This window comes from Podarcis melisellensis (assembly GCF_964234715.1).
Source record: "Podarcis melisellensis genome assembly, chromosome: 5".
Lineage (NCBI taxonomy): Eukaryota > Metazoa > Chordata > Lepidosauria > Squamata > Lacertidae > Podarcis > Podarcis melisellensis.
This window is the reverse complement of record NC_138537.1, coordinates 95,058,007-95,080,482: the sequence shown is the minus strand read 5'-3', so window position 1 is coordinate 95,080,482 and position 22,476 is coordinate 95,058,007. Positions and strand designations below refer to the sequence as shown.

Here is a 22,476-nt window from a genome sequence, read left to right as displayed (position 1 = left end):
CCTGCCTCCCTGGAGTCTCTGGCCACAGGGTTTGCAATTTGAGCCCTGGACACTTGGACACATCCTAAAAGTGGACTCTGTTCGTAGAACACATTCATTGTTAGCTATATTATGCTTCCACCAACTCAGCTATTGATGCACCCTCTCCTTGTGACATTTCAAAGGTGCAGCAATGTTTCTTAGAACATTGCTTAATTCTATAATAAATCATTGCCTTTGTATCAAAGAAAAGGGAGACTAGGGGAGTTTCCCAAGCTGTCTTTAAAGATTGCTTTAGGGTCATTTAAAAGAGGTAAAACATTCCAAGACAGACAAGTCCTATTGTTGCTGTTTTTTAATAATGGAAGTCTGGGACCTCAGCAGGGTCAGGCAATAGGAATCATCAATCTCGTTATCCGAGAATAAAGGGTGAACATTAGTCATATTCTTTTTATAACTACACTGTGACCAATCCTTCAAAGAAACTTCTCTTTTGGCACAAGTAAGAATGCCAGGGTGGATCTCTCTTATCTTCTGTAAGGCATACAACTTGATGGACAAGTAATGAAAATGTGGAGGTGCTCAGAAACAATAACTGTGACAAAGATAGCCAAAGTACATGCAGAAACAGAGGAATTAGTCTTACAGTGCATGACAGCGAGTATCTGACTCTACTCAAAGCTACAATTCAAAGGCAGGAAGAAGACCGGGCGATATTGCACATTCATGCCGTGTCTTACAGTGCAAGCTTAATCACGTCTACTCAGAAGTAGGTCTTATTTCTTTCAGTGACTTCATTACTTCCAGGTAAGTGGGGCTAGGTTAGCAGCCATTTTTGTACACAGGGTTGTGTTGAAATTTCTCAGAAAAAAACTATTTTCTGACTAAAACCTTCATTCCACAATATGAGCTGAAAAGGGTTTCATTCTACATTGAGGGAGCCAAAATACCTCAGAGGAAGAAAATATCAGCCCCCCCCAATCTATTTGACAAATTCCCACCCACCCTAATTGTGCCACCTACAAATAGAGAATTTGGGGGAGTTGTTTTCACTCAGTTTTTCATGGAGACTGCTCTGGAGGGGGAAATGAACACTCAGAAATGGAGCTTTACAGCATAGCCTGTGCCTGGAAAGTGATGAGGAAAGGTCAGTGTGGAGAAGCCCAGAGAGAAATGCATACACAAATATGACATAAATGAATCATAGAATCATAGAATCATAGAGTTGGAAGAGAGCACAAGGGCCATCAAGTCTAACCCCCTGCCAAGCAGGAAACACCATCAGAGCACTCCTGACATATGGTTGTCAAGCCTCTGCTTAAAGACCTCCAAAGAAGGAGACTCCACCACACTCCTTGGCAGCAAATTCCACTGTCGAACAGCTCTTACTGTCAGGAAGTTCTTCCTAATGTTTAGGTGTTTAGGTGGAATCTTCTTTCTTGTAGTTTGGATCCATTGCTCCGTGTCCGCTTCTCTGGAGCAGCACAAAACAACCTTTCTCCCTCCTCTATGTGACATCCTTTTATATATTTGAACATGGCTATCATATCACCCCTTAACCTCCTCTTCTCCAGGCTAAACATGCCCAGCTCCCTTAGCCGTTCCTCATAAGGCATTGTTTCCAGGCCTTTGACCATTTTGGTTGCCCTCCTAAATGAAGGAGCTTGGAAAAACTGGCTATGTTGATTACGACAGGCATGTTCTTAAAATACATTCAAATACATGGGACGGGAGGTGGCATTGTGGTCTAAACCACTGAGCCTCTTGGGCTTGCCGATCGGAAGGTCGGCGGTTTGAATCCCCAAGACGGGGTGAGCTCGTATTGCTCTGTCCCAGCTTCTGCCAACCTAGCAGTACACCAGTGCAAGTAGATAAACAGGTACCACTATGGCGGGAAGGTAAACAGCATTTCCATGCACTCTGGCTTCTGTCGCGGTGTCCTGTTGCACCAGAAATAGTCATTCTGGCCATATGACCCAGAAAACTGTCTGAAGACAAAAACCAGCTCCCTCAGCCTGAAGCAAGATGAGCACCGCACCCCATTGACTGGACTTAACTGTCCAGGGGTCCTTTACCTTTTACCTTTTTTTTTTTTTACTTCAAATAAATTGGATAAGTGTTCTATATGAAGCTGCATAATATTGCTCCAGCTCAGAGATGACTGGAAGCAGCTCATAATAACCATAGAAGAGTGTGGGATATCCAGGCTAATATAACCAAGATGCTTAACTCTAAGTAATGCATAAGGGGTTAAGACCATAGAGTAAGCTGTCCTGCCAGGCTAGGTCACCCCCCTTACCTTGGGAGGAAGGGCTACCAAACTCTTGGTTCTCCCAGTCCACCATGTGAACCCTACCAGCAAGGAGGTCTAAACTGGAGTGAACGGCTTAAGTAAGCCATTTTTATATTTCAATACAAATAATTTTAAAATTCTCGCTACTTTGGAATGTACATTTTACTGCCTGTCTTTTCTGAATGCTGTGTGAAAAAGCACATGTATCTGAGCTTTGAAGAGTTTGTAAGAGGTTTTAACTTACCAAACATGTGGCCCTTTTCTATGCTAAGGCAAGTGGGAAGCAACTTATATTTCAAAGGTCTAACAGCCTATATCCCTACACTGTATTTTGCTGCATATTTTGTGATTTCAAATCTCTGCTAGGGTTCTCTCACCAAAGAGCAGTTGCCCCAAACCTGGGTATTAATCATCCAAGGAATTATCCTTTTAATTTTACCTAGTATTTTTCACCAAAATACTAAAAACCAATAAAGAACTTGCTGGATCGCGCCAGTGGCTTATCTAGTCCATGACTCCCATCCCTCCTGCAGTTTCTAGCAACAGGTATTCAGAGGTATACTCCTTCATGTAGTTATTTTGGCATTTACAGTGGTGCCTCGCAAGACAAAATTAATTCATTCCACAAGTTTTTTCTTCTTGCGAGTTTTTTGTCTTGCGAAGCACGGTTTCCCATAGGAATGCATTGAAAATCAATCAATGCGTTCCTATGGAGACCGTCCGGGGACAGAGGGGAAGCGCCACGCGCCTTCCCCTCTGTCCCCGGACCTGTTTAAAGCAAGGGGCGGTGGGGAGAAGATTGCTTCTCCCCGTTGCCTGCCCCCGCAATCTCCGGGGACAGAGGGGAAGGTGTGCACGCCTTCCCCTCTGTCCCCGGACCTGTTTTAAAGCAAGGGAAGGGGCAGCGGGGAGAATCGCTTCTCCCCGTTGCCACCCCTTGGTTCAAAAGGGGACCGGGGAGAGAGGGGAAGGCGCGCAGAGGGGAATCCCCGGAGATTGCGGGGCTGGCAAGCCCTTTTGCGAAGCAAGCCCATAGGGAAATGCGTCTTGCGAAGCAGCTAAGAAAACGAAAAACTCCTTCGTCTAGCGAGTTTTTCGTCTTCCGAGGCGTTCGTCTTGCGGGGTACCACTGTATTTATAGACAGCTTTCAAGTATTTGCCTTATATGCAGCTTTCAGGTGTGTGCATCGTAATCCTTACGGCAAAGGAAGGTTGCCATTATTAGCCTAATGCTGGAGACTGGAGAGGGGGAAAGTGGACTGAGTCTTAGTTTGCCATATAGCAGGTTCATTACAGGAAAGGGAACTTCCTGGTTCATAAGAGTCACTCAGCCAATATGCAACACCAGGTTTTAAACTGAATGTTCTTCTTATACTATGATGAGCGGGAAATCTTTGCTTCTGCTAAACTCTTACCTGCCATGACAGATGCAAACGGTTGCTGAGGATCAAAAGGACATTTCAGTCTGCCAGACTCCAAGTTGTGAGCATCAAATCTGAATGCCACATCCTGCGTATAAAGAATATGTTCATTAGTCCCGGAGCGGTCTGATTTCTAACGTAAAAGCCCATATAGGAAAAGGCAGCAAACTGAATTATACGGCTCAGATTTTCTTTGCCGTTTTCTATAGCGGCCTAATATTGCCCTTTCATGTGCTGATTTATGTTCTTGTCTCTGAAAAGCAAAGCATTAAACTGGTGATGCCGTATATCTTACAAGTCATCTTAGTTTGGGCAAGGGGAGAGCTCTGTCCAGCTGCGTAGCAATCGGATGCTCAGCAAAGTCACTTCCGCACTAAGGAGTAGGTGGGGTTGCGGGTTTCATGGCCCCTCCACAAATGTGGTGGCCCCGTGTGATTGGGGGATTCCTGGCTGCATCACCCCCCAGCCGGCCAATCGGCTGGCTCAGGGGCAGGGCCTGCCCTATAAAGGCAGGACGCAGCCTGGGGATCTCCCTCTTTGCCACCCACCAGCTGTTCTTGCTTTTCCCACCCTCCCGCCCTTATAGGTTTTCTTATTGACCTTGCTATGGACCGTGGTTGGTTGCCATTGAGGGCCTGGTAGGAATTTTTCCACTTGGCAAATTGGCACCAGCCATGTGGTTTTCGCCTAACTCGTAGAAAATCGCCACAACTTCCTGGGTAGGCATTGGTGGTTAGGCATTGGTTTAGTTCTGTAGATGGAAGAGGGGAGGTAGTGCCATCACCTGCCCTGCTAAAGGATTCAGGGGGTGGGGTGGCCCTGTCCGAAGCCTAGGGAGGTTAGGGCCTAAGACATGCCCCCTATTGGTGACCCCCGGGGGGAGGGGTTCCTAGTTGATGTGCATCAGCAGGACTCCCCCTACTGGTGGTTAACCCTTCCCAGACTTCAAGCAGATGGGCTGGAGTCGGATAAAGTCGGTTAGGACCAATGCCTAAGCCAATACCGCTCATCACCTGTAACCAATAAAGTTGTGGCCTTTTTTAAGCCCATTAACCTTAATAATTTGTCATGTGTCATTATTTCCACCTGGGGGGGGGGGAACTTGCCACGCAATAGCTCTGCTCGTTCACAGTGCAAGGTTTACACCCTGCTCAATGGAGCCACAGCCTGGTCACAACATATACGTGACCAGGTATATGGTCACATATATACCTGGGTCAATACATATATACGTATGTATATACCTGAGTCAATACCTGGTCAATACATATATGTGTATTGACATGTTTATCTTCCTAAAGGCAAAGGCAGGCATAGCGTAACAGGGACAACTGACGCAAAAGTTTCCCCACAACTTTGCAGCTGAACTGACAGGCTGGTCTTGTACTTTCCGCCCCCTTCAACTCAACTGCATGACTACTACTCTTGCCTCCTGCAGTGAGGGAAAGTGGAGGAGGCATCCCACCAGCCACAGAAGTGAAAGGACCACCCATCCCTCCATTTGGTGAGCCCAATCCTCTGACTTTGTGCTGGGATCCAAGGAAGGGAAGGAGGGAAGGGCACCACCTCTTCCTGGGCCCATGCTAAAAAGCAGGACATTCTCTAGAGCTGTCTTTGGCTGGAGAAGGTGGTAGATGCTGCAGGAGAAGGAAAGGCAGAATCTCTGGAGAATGGAGGTGTTGGTGCTTAGGGAGAAGACTGACACCTGAGCTCAGGGTTTGTTTGCAGGTATGCATATCTGTGAACTGTGGCTGCTCCTCTTCTTCATGACTCTCTGCACCTGAACGGTGCTAAGAGACTGCTTTGAAAGACTAGCATGCTATCCCTCCAGGATAATGAACTCTTCAGACCTTTTACATACAAGAAGGCCTGGTTTAAAATGTGTGGGATGACTGGTGAATGATAACATAACCGTGCAAGGCCAAAACCTGAAGGGTTTGGGGTGTCCTGGAGGGCAAGGCAGTTGGTGGCAATAGCAACATGGAACTGCCATGTTCCAAAGAAGTATACCCGTTAAGATCAGCTGCAGGGAAGGAACAGCCAGGGATAGCTGCACTCTTCCTACCCGCTTTGTAAGCTCCCCGGGGGCCTCTGGCTAACACTCTAGTCTGATTCAGCTGGGTAGGTCACACACCTGTAAGTTTTACGATAACCAAAGGCACAGCCATCTTGCTTCCATGAAATTAGACTTGGCATCGACTGCAATGGCAGAAGGCCTAGATTTTTTTAATCTCCTTGTGCTGAACTCTCTGACCCTTCTGGAGAGAGCCTTGCATAGTTTAAAACCAGGTTGTAAGCCATCTGATCACCAGCCAGACATTTATCTTTCTACAGAATGGCCCCAGACGGCAGGTAGCTGGCAGGTCTCAAAGGCTGACCAGCAGGCATGAAAAGCTCATTAGAGGAAGGAAGAACATCTTGAGATTTTTGCTTCCACAACAGGAGATTAGAGTCTTGCAACAAATCGCAACTGTGTTGTTTGATAATTACAAAGATTAGGATAATGGTCATCTGGCTCTTTGAAGCTACAGAATTAGATAGAAAGAACTTGGCACCACAGCACAGCTTGGCTTTTGTATAGAGGAAGCCTACACTCAGCTATGAGGCTCTTGCAAGATAAATTCCTTCTCTCCCACTTTCCCCCCTTTTGTTTTTGTCTCGATGGGGTGCTGACTATGTGTCTCAGAGTCATTCCCACCATCAGAGGCAGCCTTCATTTATCTATCTATCTATTTCTTTACACATTAAGAGCTTTCAGAATCTGCCCTTCAGCTAAAGGTCCCGAGGTGGAGGACCGTAAACATTCAAAATTAAGCATTAGCAACATGATGCGAAAGCAGAAACAAAATACGACACCGTTTCATTAAATGTGCAATCAATCTCAAAACAAAAACCACACAGTGGCGGAGAACTCTCAGTCCCCGGCACACCTAATGGAGGCATGATACGCCTTGCCATTCCTTTACTTAACATTATTATTGCTCAATTTCTGCAGCATCTGCATATAACGTACTTTGGAATGCTCATTCCATGTATCCTCTAACAAGCTCTGGGCCACATTCAGCTAAAGAGTTGTCGTAAGACTATAATTGACTGTATTGATATGGGGCTATCTGTTTAGCCCATTTTAGTGTTGGCTAAGCTCTAAAATCTTCCTGGATGTTTAACTGTGTATTGACAAATGTACTTTTTTCTGACTGACGGTCAAATAAAAGGTTGATGATGATGCTAAAGAGTTGTGCCAGTGGGGGCTAGTGCAATGAGCCCCAAAAGTGCAGCGAGACTCCCTCTCCCCAATGGAACAATCAACACAAGACTGGCCTCCACTCTAAGGATGGAGAGAGGTCAAGAGAGAAACATGTTTTAGCAGGGACTTGGACGGGAGATGCCAACATCCAAATCCAGCTCTCTAGCCTGCCCATTTAAATGGGCCTAGTGTGCTTCCTTACTCTGGCTACCATTCCCTGCTGGGGAAGGTCACGCAAGCCATCTGGGTTCAATGGGCCCGTTGCACCATTAATCACCCGGAAAAGCCAGCCTGTGCAGAATGATATTAATCACCTTGTTTGAGCGCAGAGGTTTGCTAACGTGCAATATGCACACATCAAAAATGTGAGAACATGAGTTCTTACACGACTGGCAAAAACTTAACATTGCCCCATTGTTTGTATAAAGGGCTGTCAGATCATTTTTTATATGGCCATAGACTGTATTTTCAAGGGAATGATGGATGTGAGGGAAAGTTAGAACCATTCCTTGTCATGCACCATTTGGGAGTGGATTAAATTACCTCTTTGTGTGTTCCAAGCTCTATGTAGCCACAGACCGGGTGGAAAGCTCCCGTACCGCAGACATAAACATGGGTCCTGTTGTAAGGCTGTAGGACTCTGATGAAGTTGGCACATTCTGTCTATTGTGGAAAGAAGGGCAGAAATTATTCATCATCATTAGCTATGCAATATTCCATTCCATTCCATTGCCAGGCCAATATACTACATGATGCCGAGGAAGGTTTGAAACAACTTGGAGAAATGTCTGGCAGAAAGCCGGCAAACAGGGTTTATTGTTTTAAAACTAAACATTGCATAACACCCAACTTTCACACCAAACCATAGTTAAGGAAGCTGAACTGTGGCTTGGCGTCTGAATTAACAAACCATGATTTGTGATTGGGGAGTATACCAGAATCACAAATCATCGTCTGAAGTGGGTTTGCAAACCGTAGTTTCAGCTAAATATAGTCTAGTGGGACATCCAAACCAATAAATTACTGCATTACTTGATGGAAGCAATGGATTTGCAGAGAAGGAGCGGGAAGAGAAAACCAATGAACAGCTCAGAACAATTGTTTGAGTGCTGCACATCTAAAAGCTCAAACCATGGAATCATGGATTGGGTTCAAAGTTTTTAGTGCCCGTGCTGGCTCCAGGTTTCCGGGAAAATAGATGCTGCCTTGTTCCAAGTCAGACCATTAGCTCAGCATTGTCTATGCCAGGCATAGGCAAACTCGGCCCTCCAGTTGTTTTGGGACTACAATTCCCATCATCCCTGACCACTAGTCCTGTTAGCTAGGGATGATGGGAGTTGTAGTCCCAAAACAGCTGGAGGGCCGAGTTTGCCTATACTGACAGCATTTCAGACAAAGGATATTCTCAGCCCTACCTAGAGATAATGGGGATGGAGGTTGAGACCTCTTCCCTTGGGCAAGTGTGGTCTATATATAACCTAGTCCAGGCATAGGCAAACTCTGGCCCTCCAAATGTTTGGGACTACAATTCCCATCATCCCTAGCTAAGAGGACTAGTGGTCAGGGATGATGGGAATTGTAGTCCCAAACATCTGGAGTTTCCCTATGCCTGACCTAGTCCATCTCCTTTGATCTCAGGGCAGGGCACATAATTCCCATAAAGCATCTATAATGTCATCATTATATACAAGAAATGTCCTCAGTGGGTCCCGCTCCCTGAGTGGGTCCATCTCCTCCTCGATGAGGTCTCCACTGGCCATTTATGGGTCCTCTCTCTCTCTCTCTTCCCAGTATTTGCAGCCACCCAGAAGCAAGTGGAAACTGCTGCTCTGGTGCCTTGCTCTTACCACAGTTTGCAACCTCAGAGAAGACCAGTAAGCAGGCAGAGATGTCAAGGAGGCTCTGGGGATCAACGGTGTGGTCCCCAAAGGATGTGGTCCTCAGCAGCTGCCCAACAAAGCCTCCCATCGCCCAATGGTTTGGTATGACGACCAAACTAAGTTACTGGGGAATAAAATAGTCTGGTTTGGACAGGTGGGGAGAAATGGAGAAATTAAGAACAGTTGTGCCCAGAGGATTGTGGGGCTTTAGCTCAGGATGGTATGTGTTTGGCATTCAGGAGATCCATTGTTCAATTCTCATCTTCTTTATTGAAGCAACTCAGGCAAGAGCAGGTTTATCTGTCTGCGACTTCTGACTGTTAGAGACAACAGCACGGGGCTAGAGGGACCAATGGTTTTCTCTTGCATAAGCCAGCAGCATGGGTTGGTTAGAACATAATAATATTCTGCCATCAACTAATTACTGTAATATTAATGCACAAGTCTGCTTTTGTTAATATGCTGTGCTCAAGCTGTGCTCTGCACGTTCCTAGCACAAATGGCTTTTTCAACAGGCATAAATGAAAATGGAGTAAATCCACATAATTTACAACTCTCACGGACTTCAAAGGGCTTATGCTGAATGGTGGAAACCTACAAGCTCTGTTCTGTAATGAATACTCCCCCTTCAATAGGGAGCATTGCCACAGTTCTGCTTCAGTCAACGTTGTCCTTGAAGCGCCTTTATTATGTCTTGTTGTGATGGATCAGAGCATCTCTTATGAAATACGCATTCAAAAAAGAGAATGGAAGGAAACCCTGCCTTACCAAGGCTTGACTCTTGTGCATCAATCACTCTATATCAGTTGGCCTCACTTTCTTAACATCCCATCACGTTTGAACATGACTAAGGAACTAGAGTTGAGCAGAGGTTTGGGGTCCCGTTCCCCCCTGCCTTTATCAAAAAATAATAATTGAAGGAGGTAGTGAGGTAAAAGGGAGGATGAAAAAAAGAAACCATTTTGGAGTGAGGTATATATTTCTATATAGATCCCAGAGGGTGATAAACAATTGGTGACCTTTTATTTGATTCCTTTTTTAGAATTATCATCTATGCCAGGCATAGGCAAACTCCAGCCCTCCAGATGTTTGGGACTACAATTCCCATCATCCCTGACCACTAGTCCTGTTAGCTAGGGATGATGGGAATTGTAGTCCCAAACATCTGGAGGGCCGGAGTTTGCCTATGCATGATCTATGCTGCCACTTTCACCAACAGAAATACAACTGGTGACCCGCTGGGTCGCTCATCTTCTCGATGCGTCTCTATCTGAAGGTCACGGGCCAGGAAGTAGGATTGCTCCACAGGGAGTGTTGGCATTAAAGACGGTGACTCCACCACCATTAAATATCGTGACTCTACCACCTTTCTCTTCCAAACAATGCCTCATATTGCATTCAGTGGGGTTTACTCCAAGGTAACTGGGGATAAGACCAACAAACAGAAACCAACAAACAGATTTTAAACAGTGCCCACACAACTGAAGGCAGTTTCCATCTGCATGTACTGTACTTACCTGTGCATCTTTCCCAGCTAGTTTGCATAAATCCACCTTGTCCTTTGTTGCTGGCCAATATATCTGCAATCAATTTAGAACAGGTGTTTTAGTATCGGAAGATTTCACAATTTATATAGGTAAGGGTTTTGGTGTTGTTGTTGTTTTGCCTATCTGCATTCCTGTTCTTGCTTCAAGGAACTCAAAGAAAGGTTGGGGCAAAAAAAAATCATTGCCAGACCTCCCTCCTTGCAGGCACAGATCTCCATGTAGAAAGGCAATCACATTAAGCTGAGCAGATACTCTTTTCCCCACTTTGCAACTGGCCTTGTAATTCATGCACAGCAGCATGCAGGATGTGACCCATTCTTCTCTGGGTCGTGTCCCACAAGGTGCTCACAAATGCAGCTGACTTCAAGACCCTCTTTTCATTTGCCTATCAGAATTTATCGTGCTTCAAGCAGTACATGTTTCAGGAACCCGCAGCAAAAATGAACGGGGTCCTTCATTTTTATCCTCACAATCCCCACGTCACCCCCAACGCAGGTGAAACAAAATCTCTTGTTCGAGGCAGCACAGTGAGTCTGCTCTTGAAATCTAATTCCAGTAATTTTCCATAAGCCATATTTGGAGGAAAATACAGATTACACTGACCTCCCCTCTCTAGCTCACTACTGGGGTGAGGTTGATGCTTCAAAAGCTCTTATTAAGAAATTTCTTTACAATGCTCAGATCAGAAACGGGCCTTTCCAAATGTCAAAACATCCAAGATCATTCTTTAGCTTGATTCTATAAAAGGATTTAACAGCAGTGCAGTGATAACTGATTATTCAGTAGGATAATGTCCATTGGTATTAGCTAATTCTCCCAGGATGACCACTTGGAAGAACATCTAAACTGACTAATTAGAAACCACAGAGCCTAGGACTTGCCGATCAGAAGGTCGGCGGTTCGAATCCCCACGACGGGGGGAGCTCCCGTTGCTCGGTCCCTGCTCCTGCCAACCTAGCAGTTCGAAAGCACATTAAAGTGCAAGTAGGTAAATAGGTACCACTCCGGCGGGAAGGTAAACGGCGTTTCCGTGCGCTGCTCTGGTTCGCCAGAAGCGGCTTAGTCATGCTGGCCACATGACCCAGAAGCTGTACGCCGGCTCCCTCGGCCAATAAAGCGAGATGAGCGCCGCAACCCCAGAGTCGGCCACGACAGGACCTAATGGTCAGGGGTCCCTTTACCTTTACCTTTAATCCATGCCAAATAAACTATTAATCTACATTTTTTACAGCACTCTCTAATATTGGAGTCTTTTAACTTCTTTAAACCATCAACTGAAACTAGAAGCACATTAACAGTGTAATCAGAAATGGGATTCAGAGAAGAAGAAAGGCATCAAATCCACAACCAGATATATTTGAAAGAGGTCTCCGTGTGTGTTCGGAGTGGGGAAATCTCAACTTCTTATTGCTCTGTCTTCAGGGTGCTGTTGTAAAGCGCCCAAGAATCATGCCTCTTAGGAGAGCTGCAGGGTTTGGATCCCAAAGATCCTAAACTGCTCCCACCCTGCCCCCAAATGCCCCATTTCAGGATTTTCTGCTTGCTACCAGTGATGGAAAAACCAGCAGCAGTAGCTTTCTGTCTGCCTTGGGCAAAGCTGGACAGAACCTCCATAACTGTTGGTGCTTTTTCTGCCAGCAGAGATCACTGGAGAGACAAGTACCGTATATGCAATGCCAATCTCCTCCACCCATCACCATTGGGTTTTAAGATTGCACTATACTGTATAAGGCCATATCCTGCAGACACTTAGACACAAATCCAATTAAAGTCAAAGGGACCTATAGCCGAGTAAACATTTATAGGTTTCCAGTGTTAATTAGTGAGATTTGATTATTCTTTTAAATTCTGTGTAGGGAGCCAGGGAAAGCACCTCACGAGCATTTGACACCGTAACATTGTTTTGTACTTTTCTAAACTCCTAGGTGGGACGTGGGTGGCGCTGTGGTCTAAGCCACAGAGGCTAGGGATTGCTGAAGGTCAGTGGTTCAAATCCCCGCAATAGAGTGAGCTCCTGTTGCTTGGTCCCAGCTCCTGCCAACCTAGCAGTTTGAAAGCACGTCAAAGTGCAAGTAAATAAATAGGTACTGCTCCAGTGGGAAGGTAAATGGCATTTCCGTGCGCTGCTCTGATTCGCCAGAAGCGGCTTGGTCTTGCTGGCCACATGACCCGGACAAACGTCGGCTCCCTCGGCCAGTAAAGCGAGATGAGCACCACAACCCCAGAGTCGTCTGCGACTGGACTTAATGGTCAGGGGTCTCTTTACCTTTTTAAACTACTAGGACTTTATATAATCCCTAGTAAATTGTTTGCATGCAATTTTTTTTAGAGATCGTTCTGAAAAACGCTTCCTTGCCAGCAGCACAGCTCCGAAGAAGTTACACAATAATCTTGTTTAAAGCACAATTTCCTGTCCCCAAACAAATGTTTCCGACCCACAATGCTCCAAAGAGCAATAGTTTGTGATGTATCCTCTCTCTGTCTGTGTCAGGTGGGAGGCCAAAGCAGCTGATGCACAAGAGAGTTCTGGGGAAATGTCTCCTCCATTTATCTCTGTGGCCAGATGTGGCTGAGGCTCCTGGAAAACACAGAGCCTGAGCATTGGCAGCTGGTCAAAAGTTTGTTGCTCCTTGATAGCACACTCATTACAGCAGACGTCATGGGCGGATCCCGCAAACAGTTCCACAGCAATAATCAGAACGCCTCCTATCCTTGCTTAGCCTCCTGAGCAGTGCGGTGTCTCATGCAACTATCTCAAGATAAATATTTCAAATGCTCTTAGATTATTATTATTATTTTCACATGATACTTAGGAAATATCCTAACCATGCTCCACCATGTCATTGTGGTGATGTCATTAACTTTGGGGAGCAATTTTGTGGGTAAGCTAGAAGCTACACAGCCCACGATATGGATAGGGGGAAACCACCTCAGGCACGGACCATATTTGTCCTTTTTAAATTGCTCTTAAAAGCACAGCATTTCAATATTGTACAATAAATGATGTTGGTTTAGACACCGGGTTGGTCAACACTTTTCCGGGCAAACCCTCTAATTGCCTCTATGTGCATGCCTCTTTCCAATAGAAACAGAAGACTCTGTATAATTCAGATTTATTTGCAGGGACTTAAACAATAAAAATACGCTTATTTGTTCAGCAGACCTAATTCCCACTTCGGATCACGGCATCCATCTTAAATATCATATGGCAGCGTTTCCAAGTCATTTAACACTCGTATCATTTGCAGGAAGGCATTTAATATTCCAATTTACTGCTTTGGTCCCCAGAGGCTACCTGTAACGGAACGTATTTTGTCAGATGACTCTGGATTCCGAGGCACACAAAGGACACGCTTGAAGCCCACACAGCTCCCCGTGTGTGCGGAGGAAAGCCTGGAGCAAGGCCGGGTGGCACCCAGCCAAGGCAAACCGCGGTCAGTCTAAACACAGCGCAGCACAAACACCACATTTTGACACTTATTTGCTACTGGGGAGTACCTTTCAAGCGCTGAAGTCTTTCAAGTGAGTTTGATATACACCAAGCCCAGCAGGAATGGTACATGTATCGTGACCAGGGGTGCAACTACAAAGAGCAATTAAAGAGGAAGGCGGACAGGCAGAGATTCCTTCGAGACCGTCGTTCCAAAAGCCAGACCTATAAATCTGCCCTGGGGGACTGAAATAGGTAGGGTGGCTGCCAAAAGACTGGGGCACCCACAGATCCCACGGGGATCGCTAGGGAGGCAAAGGAGCTCAGAATAGTAGTTTACCTTTTATAGTAATTAAAATATGCTGCTCCGTAGCGATGGCCCATAATGATAAGCTTGGGAGAGAAGCTTATCAGAAACAGACAGACTCTTCTGCAAAACCGTAAACAGAACCTGCAATTTCTCCCTGCACGTCACTAACCACAGCCCAAGGAGGGCCAGGGGCTGCCAAAGCTGATCGGAGGATATGCTCCTATGTTTGTTTACTCACTCGAAAAAGCGGCAAGCGTTTGTGCAGAAGGAGAAGCCGCAGGAATGAAATTAGTGTTCCTCTTCGGCAGCTTTGACATGAAATGCGGAGCATCGTTCTTACAGCATTTACAGTGTTCCAAATGTTTTGCTATAGAGGCTGTGGTTCAAATCTCACCTCTGCCATGAACTAGAGGTTCACTAAGTGCTGGGCTGCTTCTGAAAACATCGGCCGCGCACCTTCTTTTGTTATCCAAAATATCATGCCATGACACCAATTCCCAGCCCTGCAAACATTGCAGCTGGTGAAGTGATTTAGGACTGAGAAACTATGAGCAGGATCGCCTCCTGTCCCATGTACTGTTATAGGGCAAGAGAGACCCTCGAATCATAGCTGTCAACCGTCCCTTATTTGGCGGGAAACTCCCTTATCCCAGCGCCGTGTCCCGCTGCTGTTCCTTATTGATGATGTCCCTTAAATTTTCTGGGTTTCATACTCGCCCGGCTCGGGGGGGGGGGGAGCAGCGGCTAGGGGTCCTCCGCCACAAGAGAGAGAGCACGCACGAGCTGTCGTGTCTCCGTCTCTCCCTTTCCCCCTCAGGGGCGCATCATGAGGAGACGGGTGGCGGCAGGTGGGCAGGCAGCCCCTCTCTTGCAAGACTTCCGCTAAGCTGCCAGGGGAAGCTGGAGGGGGCAGCGGAGGCTGAGGAGGCAGCCTGAGGGAGGAGGAAAAGGAGGGGATGGGGAGGGACACAGAAGGGCGACGCTTCAGCGGCCTGGCCGCTGCAGTGCCACAAACGCCTCATGCTGGGCTCGCGGGAGGCGTGGGTGAGAGTCTCTCTCCCTCCCTCCCTCTCTCTCGGGTGGGGAAGGGCCGATGGAGCTCCTCGCGCCAGGACGACGACAGTCCCGACGTGCTGCTTAGCATCCCCTCCAACCAGTGCAGCATCTTAATCTAGTGATTTCCCCCTCTGCATCCCTTTCATAACTCTATTTTTAACAATCATTTGTCCATCCATAGTTCAAATTTTTACTACAAGTTTTCTGTCAATCCTACCAACGTATGTAACTCTTTACAATAGCTTTTCAACTAAATGATAAACTTTCCCCATTCTTTATGAAAGAGGTCCTCTTCCTGGTTTCTAATTCTGCCTGTAAGCTTTGCCATCTGGACGTCGTTCATCAGTTTTGTCTGCCACTCTTCTTTGGTGGGAGTTGTAGACCCTGAGGCTCATCTAGTCCAACCTCCTGCAAAACACAGTCAGTGGCAGCCAAAGCAGCCTGGCTCCATCAGTGCCGGATGTCTGTATAAGCTAAGCAAAATCCCTTATTTTGGCTTCTGGTCCCTTATTTTCAAATCTGTAAGTTGACAGCTATGCCTCGGATATTGAAGGATTCCACCTCCCATCATCTCTGGCAAGATCTGGAGAGCCACAAAGGATGGGATAAGCTTCAGAACTGCTGCTTTGGACCAGTAGCTGTGATGGGTGGACCCACACCATACCCACATGTAGAGCACATGGCATTACCCAAAGAATACTGGGAATTGTAGTTTGCTATGGGTGCTGGGGATTGTGGCCTTGCTACACTTCCCAGGAAGTCATATGCTTTGAATATGTAATGAAAATGTGGTGTGGATCTGCCCAATAACTGCTACGTTATTTAGTTCCAGCCTGAACCAGAGATGCTGACTTCTCTGTCTCTGCTGAGCCACAATATAGAGAAAATAATGCAGTTTTACCTTACAGGATCATTGTGAAAATACGGAGGAAGTTTGCACTCTCACTTCACTCACTCTAAAAGTGCAATGCTAAGCAAGAACAAAGAGGCACATAAGCTAACTGCACTGGCTTGCATGGTCAACAGCTTCAGCCATGGGAAAACTAGGCTGCCTGTAGATTAATTTATTGGAAGTCCAGCCTTAGTGGGAGATTTAAATGCTCTTTCCCACCTCCCATAAATAACTTAACATCCATTGTCTGGGATAGCCATCAATACACGAACTAATATGCTTTTGAATTACTATGCTTGTGGAAAAAGTAGAAATCGATGACAGAGGGACAAAAAAAATTACTTTAATTACATCAAAATATAATTATAGTCTCAGTTATTGCAATGTAATATATTCAAATCAAAAGTTTTCTCACGCAAGCATCTGGTTCCCATATTGCATGGTTTCAGGCTGTTGACAGCTAAGTAAGGAGATTGCCATCACCACAGATACCCATGAGTTCAGTTTTCTGTTAGGCATTGTTGAGAAAGTTGCGTCTCATCAGAGCGTTACGGCTTTTGTATGTACGGAACATTATTCAAGCTTCTAAGATTAAGGCTGCAATGATACGCACGGGAGAAAATCCTACCGCTCTCAGTGGGACTTACCTCTGAGTTGACATGCATACGATTGTGCTGCAAGGCTGTGATCCTCTACACACTTAAGCCCCATTAAATGGAATGGGATGTATCTCTGAGTCAACCTGCACAGGCCGGGGGAGGGGGGGTTGGCAATCACTTGGGGCTGAGCTCCTCGGGGTTTAGAACAGGACCTGATGCTTCTATTATGACAAATGGTATTCAGTGGACACCTAATGGTGGAGGGGAAAATCTACATTAACATTAGAGCCAGAGATGAAAAGCATCCACTGTTCCCTTATTTTGAGGGAAGGGATCACACTGAAAGGGACCAAAAAAGTAATTAATCCTCAAAGTATGGCTCTCAATAAGATTTATTTGCCTTCTGTGACTTCATCAATTGCTGATTGGCTAGGATACGCTATGTGGTCAATCTAAGAAGCGTTGCCTTCACTCTAAATGCCTTCAGTGATGTCTGCATGTTGATAAATATGAATGTTCCCTATGTGATTAATCATGTCCTCCTCACAGAGGGCACACGTTGCAGTGAGATCAATGTGACTGACCGAAGGTTGTGGGTGGGGTGGTTTGGATAGCCACAACACCCGATTGGTGTTCCCTCATTGCTGGGTTCAATTTGGCCAATGGGAAAGAAGGCAAACAGTTCAAGGGACCTATTTATACCCATGCACATGTCGTAGAGCTTCCTCTTTTCACTCGTGCATCAGAATACCCACCCACCTCCCCCTATATTTAGGTTTTTTTCAGCAATTGACCTTGCTATGCCGTCATGCGTTGTCTGTCGTTGGGACAGGGTCACGGTAGGAATTTCCCCACTTGGCTGATTGGCTGTTGCCATTTGGGTTTCACCTGCAAATTATCACAACTTGTAAGATTGAGGATAGGAACTGGTTCAAGGTGGATAGGGATGCAGAGCTCTGCCGATCCCTATGTGAAGGGTATTCCATTAAAGGAATCCAAGGACTCAACTTGGTTTGGTCAACCCCCGAAAAGGGGTTGTGCCCGTGCTTGAGTCCAGGGGAGCATCTGGGGAGTGAATAGAGTCTGTTCCCAGGCTTTTCACCTGCCTCAGGTGTTCACCCTTGGCTGACCTATGATGGAGCTCTGGGTCAGCGCCTCCTGCAAGGGTGCAGGGAGCTAGTCGAACCAGAGCCTATGCAACCACTCACTTTTCTGTAATCAAAAAAGTTGTGGCCTAAATTCTGCCAAAAACCAAAACTAAAATTTGAGTCAAATGTGTCTTTATTTATTGGGGAGGACTCAGGATCTGAACACGCAACTGATTTGATCACTCTATGAAGGAGTGGGGAAACTCTAATCGATTAGGAGTATTACACTGGGGATATTTGCAAATTCTGTGTGTGTGCCTGTGTGCTTGTGTATGAATTTTATCACAAAGTGGAAAAAAACATATATTATATCACAAAATGTGTATTTAAATAGTATTTTAGCTCAATGCACGCATTTCTAACTATATCTTATTTGAAAATGTGTCTTGTGGAAGACTGCATGCAAGATACAACATCTGCACATGTATTCATCTTGCAAGACAACACTTCATGTTTGCTAATTTTTTAAAAATTTCTCAATGAAGTTTGTTTTTTAAAAAGTACCTTGTTAATGTAAAAGTACCTTTCGCTTTGTTTTTTTAAATGAGAACTGTGTGAAATCTAAAGGATAATTATGTTCCAATCTACTCATGAATCTGAGAGGTGAGACTGAGGCCACCCTGCCTTGGAACTCGCAGAAATATTATTCCACAGACACCCTTATACAGTAAGGTACTTGTGCAAACCAGGGCTTCCAATTTGAGCCAAAGGGAAGTAATGGTGCTAAGAGTATCTTTTAAATATATATCCAGCTTCTGCTATATGAAAGGTTATGCTTCAGGAGCCTTAGTTTTGATTATTGACTGTGGGAGGTTCATCATTAAAAACTTTGAGAAGACTGAGCTCTGGGAACAGACGATGCGGGAAACACTCCCAGGGTGTGAGCATGAACGCACACATGTTGGCAATGTTTCTAAATTGTTTCTGTAAAACTCTGAGAGCCTACTGTAGAGGGTCAAACTTTTTGGCTGAAAAAACCTGCACAATAGGTATAATTGAGATGAGAACTTGGGCTAAGTGAAGACTGCCTTTGCTTGGACGTGGTTGTCATAACATAAGATGGAAGAAGAGATGTTGCCATTTGCTTACATTCCAGCTAGATGGGGGCAGAAGTCCAATCGATATTTGTCATGTTATATTACTGTACGAGAGGCCATGCGTGCTGACAAATCTAGTTTATTAAAAGCAAACCACGTTAACTGTGGGAGGGGAAGCTATTAAATCCTTGTGATGGTGCATGTCAATGTTCGCTCTTTGTCCAACGAAAGCAGGAACAGAGTGGCTAAAAATGAATTTATCAGCTGAAACGAACACACATATATCCTCTTATAAACTGACCTTCTTTACATTTTTGTTTAAATCAACCAGGCTGAGCAGAAAGATGTGGTCCTTAGCGCCGAGAAGCAGCCGGCCCCTTTCCTCGTCGAGAAGCACAGTTCGGAAGTCCAGCCCCTCCGCGGAGCCCAGGAATGGAACACAGCTGTTAGAAAGCAGCAAGTCTGTGAGAGAACGAAGAAAACCTTTATCACCAAAAATGTATACACACGGCTCATTGGTGTCTTCTGTAAATATATGCACCCAACACGCTCTTCACTGGTTAAGATAACAGGAGCATGCAACATTTCTTGCTATAGGACAGTGGGGTGGAGGGTAGCACACCAGAGCTGTGTGTATCTCTTCCTCCATCTGGGTCTCCTGAACTAAGTTCAAGGTGATGAACAGCTTGGAACCAGTGGGCTTGTGGAATTATCCTACCCCAATGTGACCCCACTTGACTGCTCTGATGGGTGCAATTGGCACTGGTGTATCTGCCACATGATATTCGTTCCACATCTGTAAGAAATTAATATCAATATATCAATATATCATCAATATATCAATATTGAAATGAGGCAGGGACTTTTGTTCTACTCTTTCTGGTTCCCTCCTGCTAAGAATATTTTTGTTTAAACAAGCCTATCCAGACACGTAGAAATTACATGCTTTTAGAATTTGTTTTTTTAGCTTGCAGTTGATATGAATTAGTTTTTGAATGCTTCTCAAATACCTGCTTTAACAATATTTTATTGATAATTTTAATGTTTTCTTTTATTGCAAACCCCTTTTAGGCTTTATTACCATCAAGAAATATATATATATATATGTGTGTCTGTTAAATAAAAGAAAGTAAATGAATAATGTAGATTAGGATGTAGACTGTGGATTTGAGCAACCTGAGAGGGAACTCAGTGCTGCAACTACCCAGCCAACTGTACAGTTTTGGATTAATTTCCTTTCCTGAATGTTACATTGCTTGCATGAGCCATCAAATGTCCATGTGTTTAGCAAATGATGCAACTGTTTGATTCATTAAGGCAACAACTTTTAAAAACATATTGAGCAATGGTCATGTTTCAGTGATCTATGCACCTGAACACCATGCACACATGTAAATGTTTTATACCTTTCCAATACAGAGATCTCCCTGGCCTTGCTCCTTATCCCAGGCATTGTGTTAATCAACACAAGAAGTAAGGGGTTTTTTTGGTGGTAGCACCCTAGAGGGTTGTGAGAGGCCAAGGAGAACTCTTTTATTCCAGTGGGCATTGCATTTCTGTAGTTCTACTTGAGATTTTTCTGGGAGCAACCTTGTTAGTTCCTTGTTTTGAGAGTTACTTGCTTTTTCTCTTTGCAACTGTATCTTATCTATTATTGTTAGTGACTGTAATGGGTTTTTATGAATGTTTGCAGCCACATCCTAAATTCATGGCAGAGTGACAGGCTGTTATTTACTTTTTACAGGGTCAAACACGATCCAAACATTAACTCTTGTGCTCTGCAATAAATCATTTGATTAATCTGTTAATTAGAATTATTTTTTAAATGGACATTTACCATTTATATTTCTGAATCTATAACTGTGTATGAAAATGCTGATATTGTTTGGAATGTTCTATGTGTGACTTTATATATGAGATGTCAAAAGTAAACAAAAATAAACATCTCCTTTAAATGAAGTTGTGCTTATTGTAAGCCAGCTTGAGGAGTCCCTAGAGTCATGCTTCTGGGACGTGTTTTTGTTTTAATAAACAAATATATAAGCAAATTCATAAATAAGACAAACTGGGAACAAAATGCAAATGCTTTGGACAAAATGTACGTGTGCGTTAGTGTCCTCACAAGTCTTTCTCAGCCAATTTTTCCCACAACAGCAGAGAACCCCAGTACAACTGAGGACCTGTAAGAACCTGCTGTAATCCAATGAAGTCAAAGGGCCTCCTCTCATGTGTAACAAAATAAAAAAAAATTCCTTCCAGTAGCACCTTAGAGACCAACTAAATTTGTTATTGGTATGAGCTTTTGTGTGCATACACACTTCTTCTTTCGTGTATAGTTTGCCTGTCCTCTCCACAAATCATTCTGTCTCTGTCTCAAACTCTGCCCTACTTTGCCTCCAGAGCAAAGGCAGCCACAGAACTGGTGGAAAATCCAAAGCTGACATTGGAGTGTGCACTTTGCTGCCAGAAATCTCCGTCGCAAACAACGCCCCAGCAGAAGACCAGAAGCTGGCACTGAGGAGACAAATCTCTCAAGTCTCTGGTTTCCTGCTGGGCATAGCTGTGAACTTTCAGATTTGAAAATAAGGGATCAGCAGCCTCGAAAATAAGGGACCAGAAGCATAGCTGTCAACTTTCGGATTTGAAAATAAGGGATCAGCAGCCGCACCTATCCCAGAGACAGTCTACGGGATATCTAACAATCTGGGATAGCAGCGGGAAATGGCGCTGAAATAAGGGAATTTCCCGCCAAAAAAGGGAAGGTTGACAGCTATGCTGCTGGGCTAACAGTTTCCTAAAGAGCTCCACCGAGTCAGCTCCAACACTAGGGCCATCTATTATTATTATTACTTCAAGAATAAATAACAATATCGTTTACAAGGAAATAAAAGCCAGCAACAAATTAAAAAGAATAAATCCAATTATAAAAAACAGACCTACCTGTAATACACAGCAACACAGAGTGAAACAACTACATTAAAACATGCATATTTTAAATATATAGTAAATAAGTCCATGGGAACACCATAACAACTGAGAAAGAGTGGGAAACTCAAGTCAAGACATTGGAGAAATGCTTGCCTAAGCCGTGTTACTTCCAAGAGCTGGTGGAATGCTAATAGTGATGGGGCTTTTCATATTTGAGCAGGAGGATCATCTCGCAGCCCCCATCAGTGCCCCCCATGGAAAAGTTTGCTTCCATCTTACTACAAGTTGATAATCATCAGGCCAGGACAAAGCCAAACAAGTTAGCTAACGTTCAGTTGTCAGCCCTAAAGTGGTTGGGACCAATGGCGGTAATTTACAGAGCTGGGCAGTGTGAAGGCCAGCTCAAAGTCCTGACATTTAAAACAAATCTGTTTTTTTTGTTTTGTTTTTGTTTTGTTTTAAGCAATGCGAAACTAATGTCGAGTTGGCAGACAGTGCAGTAGAGAGGGGAGGGACATGGTTAACAGCACTAGGATTTCAATGCTGTTATCAGGTATAATTTGCAGCGGTTTGGTTTGAGCACAGGAAAAGATTAATGAACCTCTACAGGGTAGTGTATTTCAACAAACCCATTGCTGTTTTAGCCTCCAGTCGTTCTCCTGGGCACAGACGCTGATTCATATCAAATCATGTCAGGCTCTGTGATGTA

General features: G+C 44.7%; 1 protein-coding gene across 1 annotated transcript in view; it reads right to left on the bottom strand.

Annotated features, from left to right (window-relative positions):
* Positions 1-22,476, bottom strand: part of SEMA3D (semaphorin 3D) — a 182,451-nt gene that overhangs the window by 99,286 nt on the left and 60,689 nt on the right. The window contains exons 3-6 of the mRNA XM_081911730.1: positions 19,141-19,301; positions 10,338-10,400; positions 7,484-7,603; positions 3,688-3,781 (exon numbers count right to left, since the gene is read on the bottom strand). Coding sequence (XP_081767856.1) covers positions 3,688-3,781; positions 7,484-7,603; positions 10,338-10,400; positions 19,141-19,301 — 438 coding nt within the window. The remainder of the gene's footprint in view (positions 1-3,687; positions 3,782-7,483; positions 7,604-10,337; positions 10,401-19,140; positions 19,302-22,476) is intronic.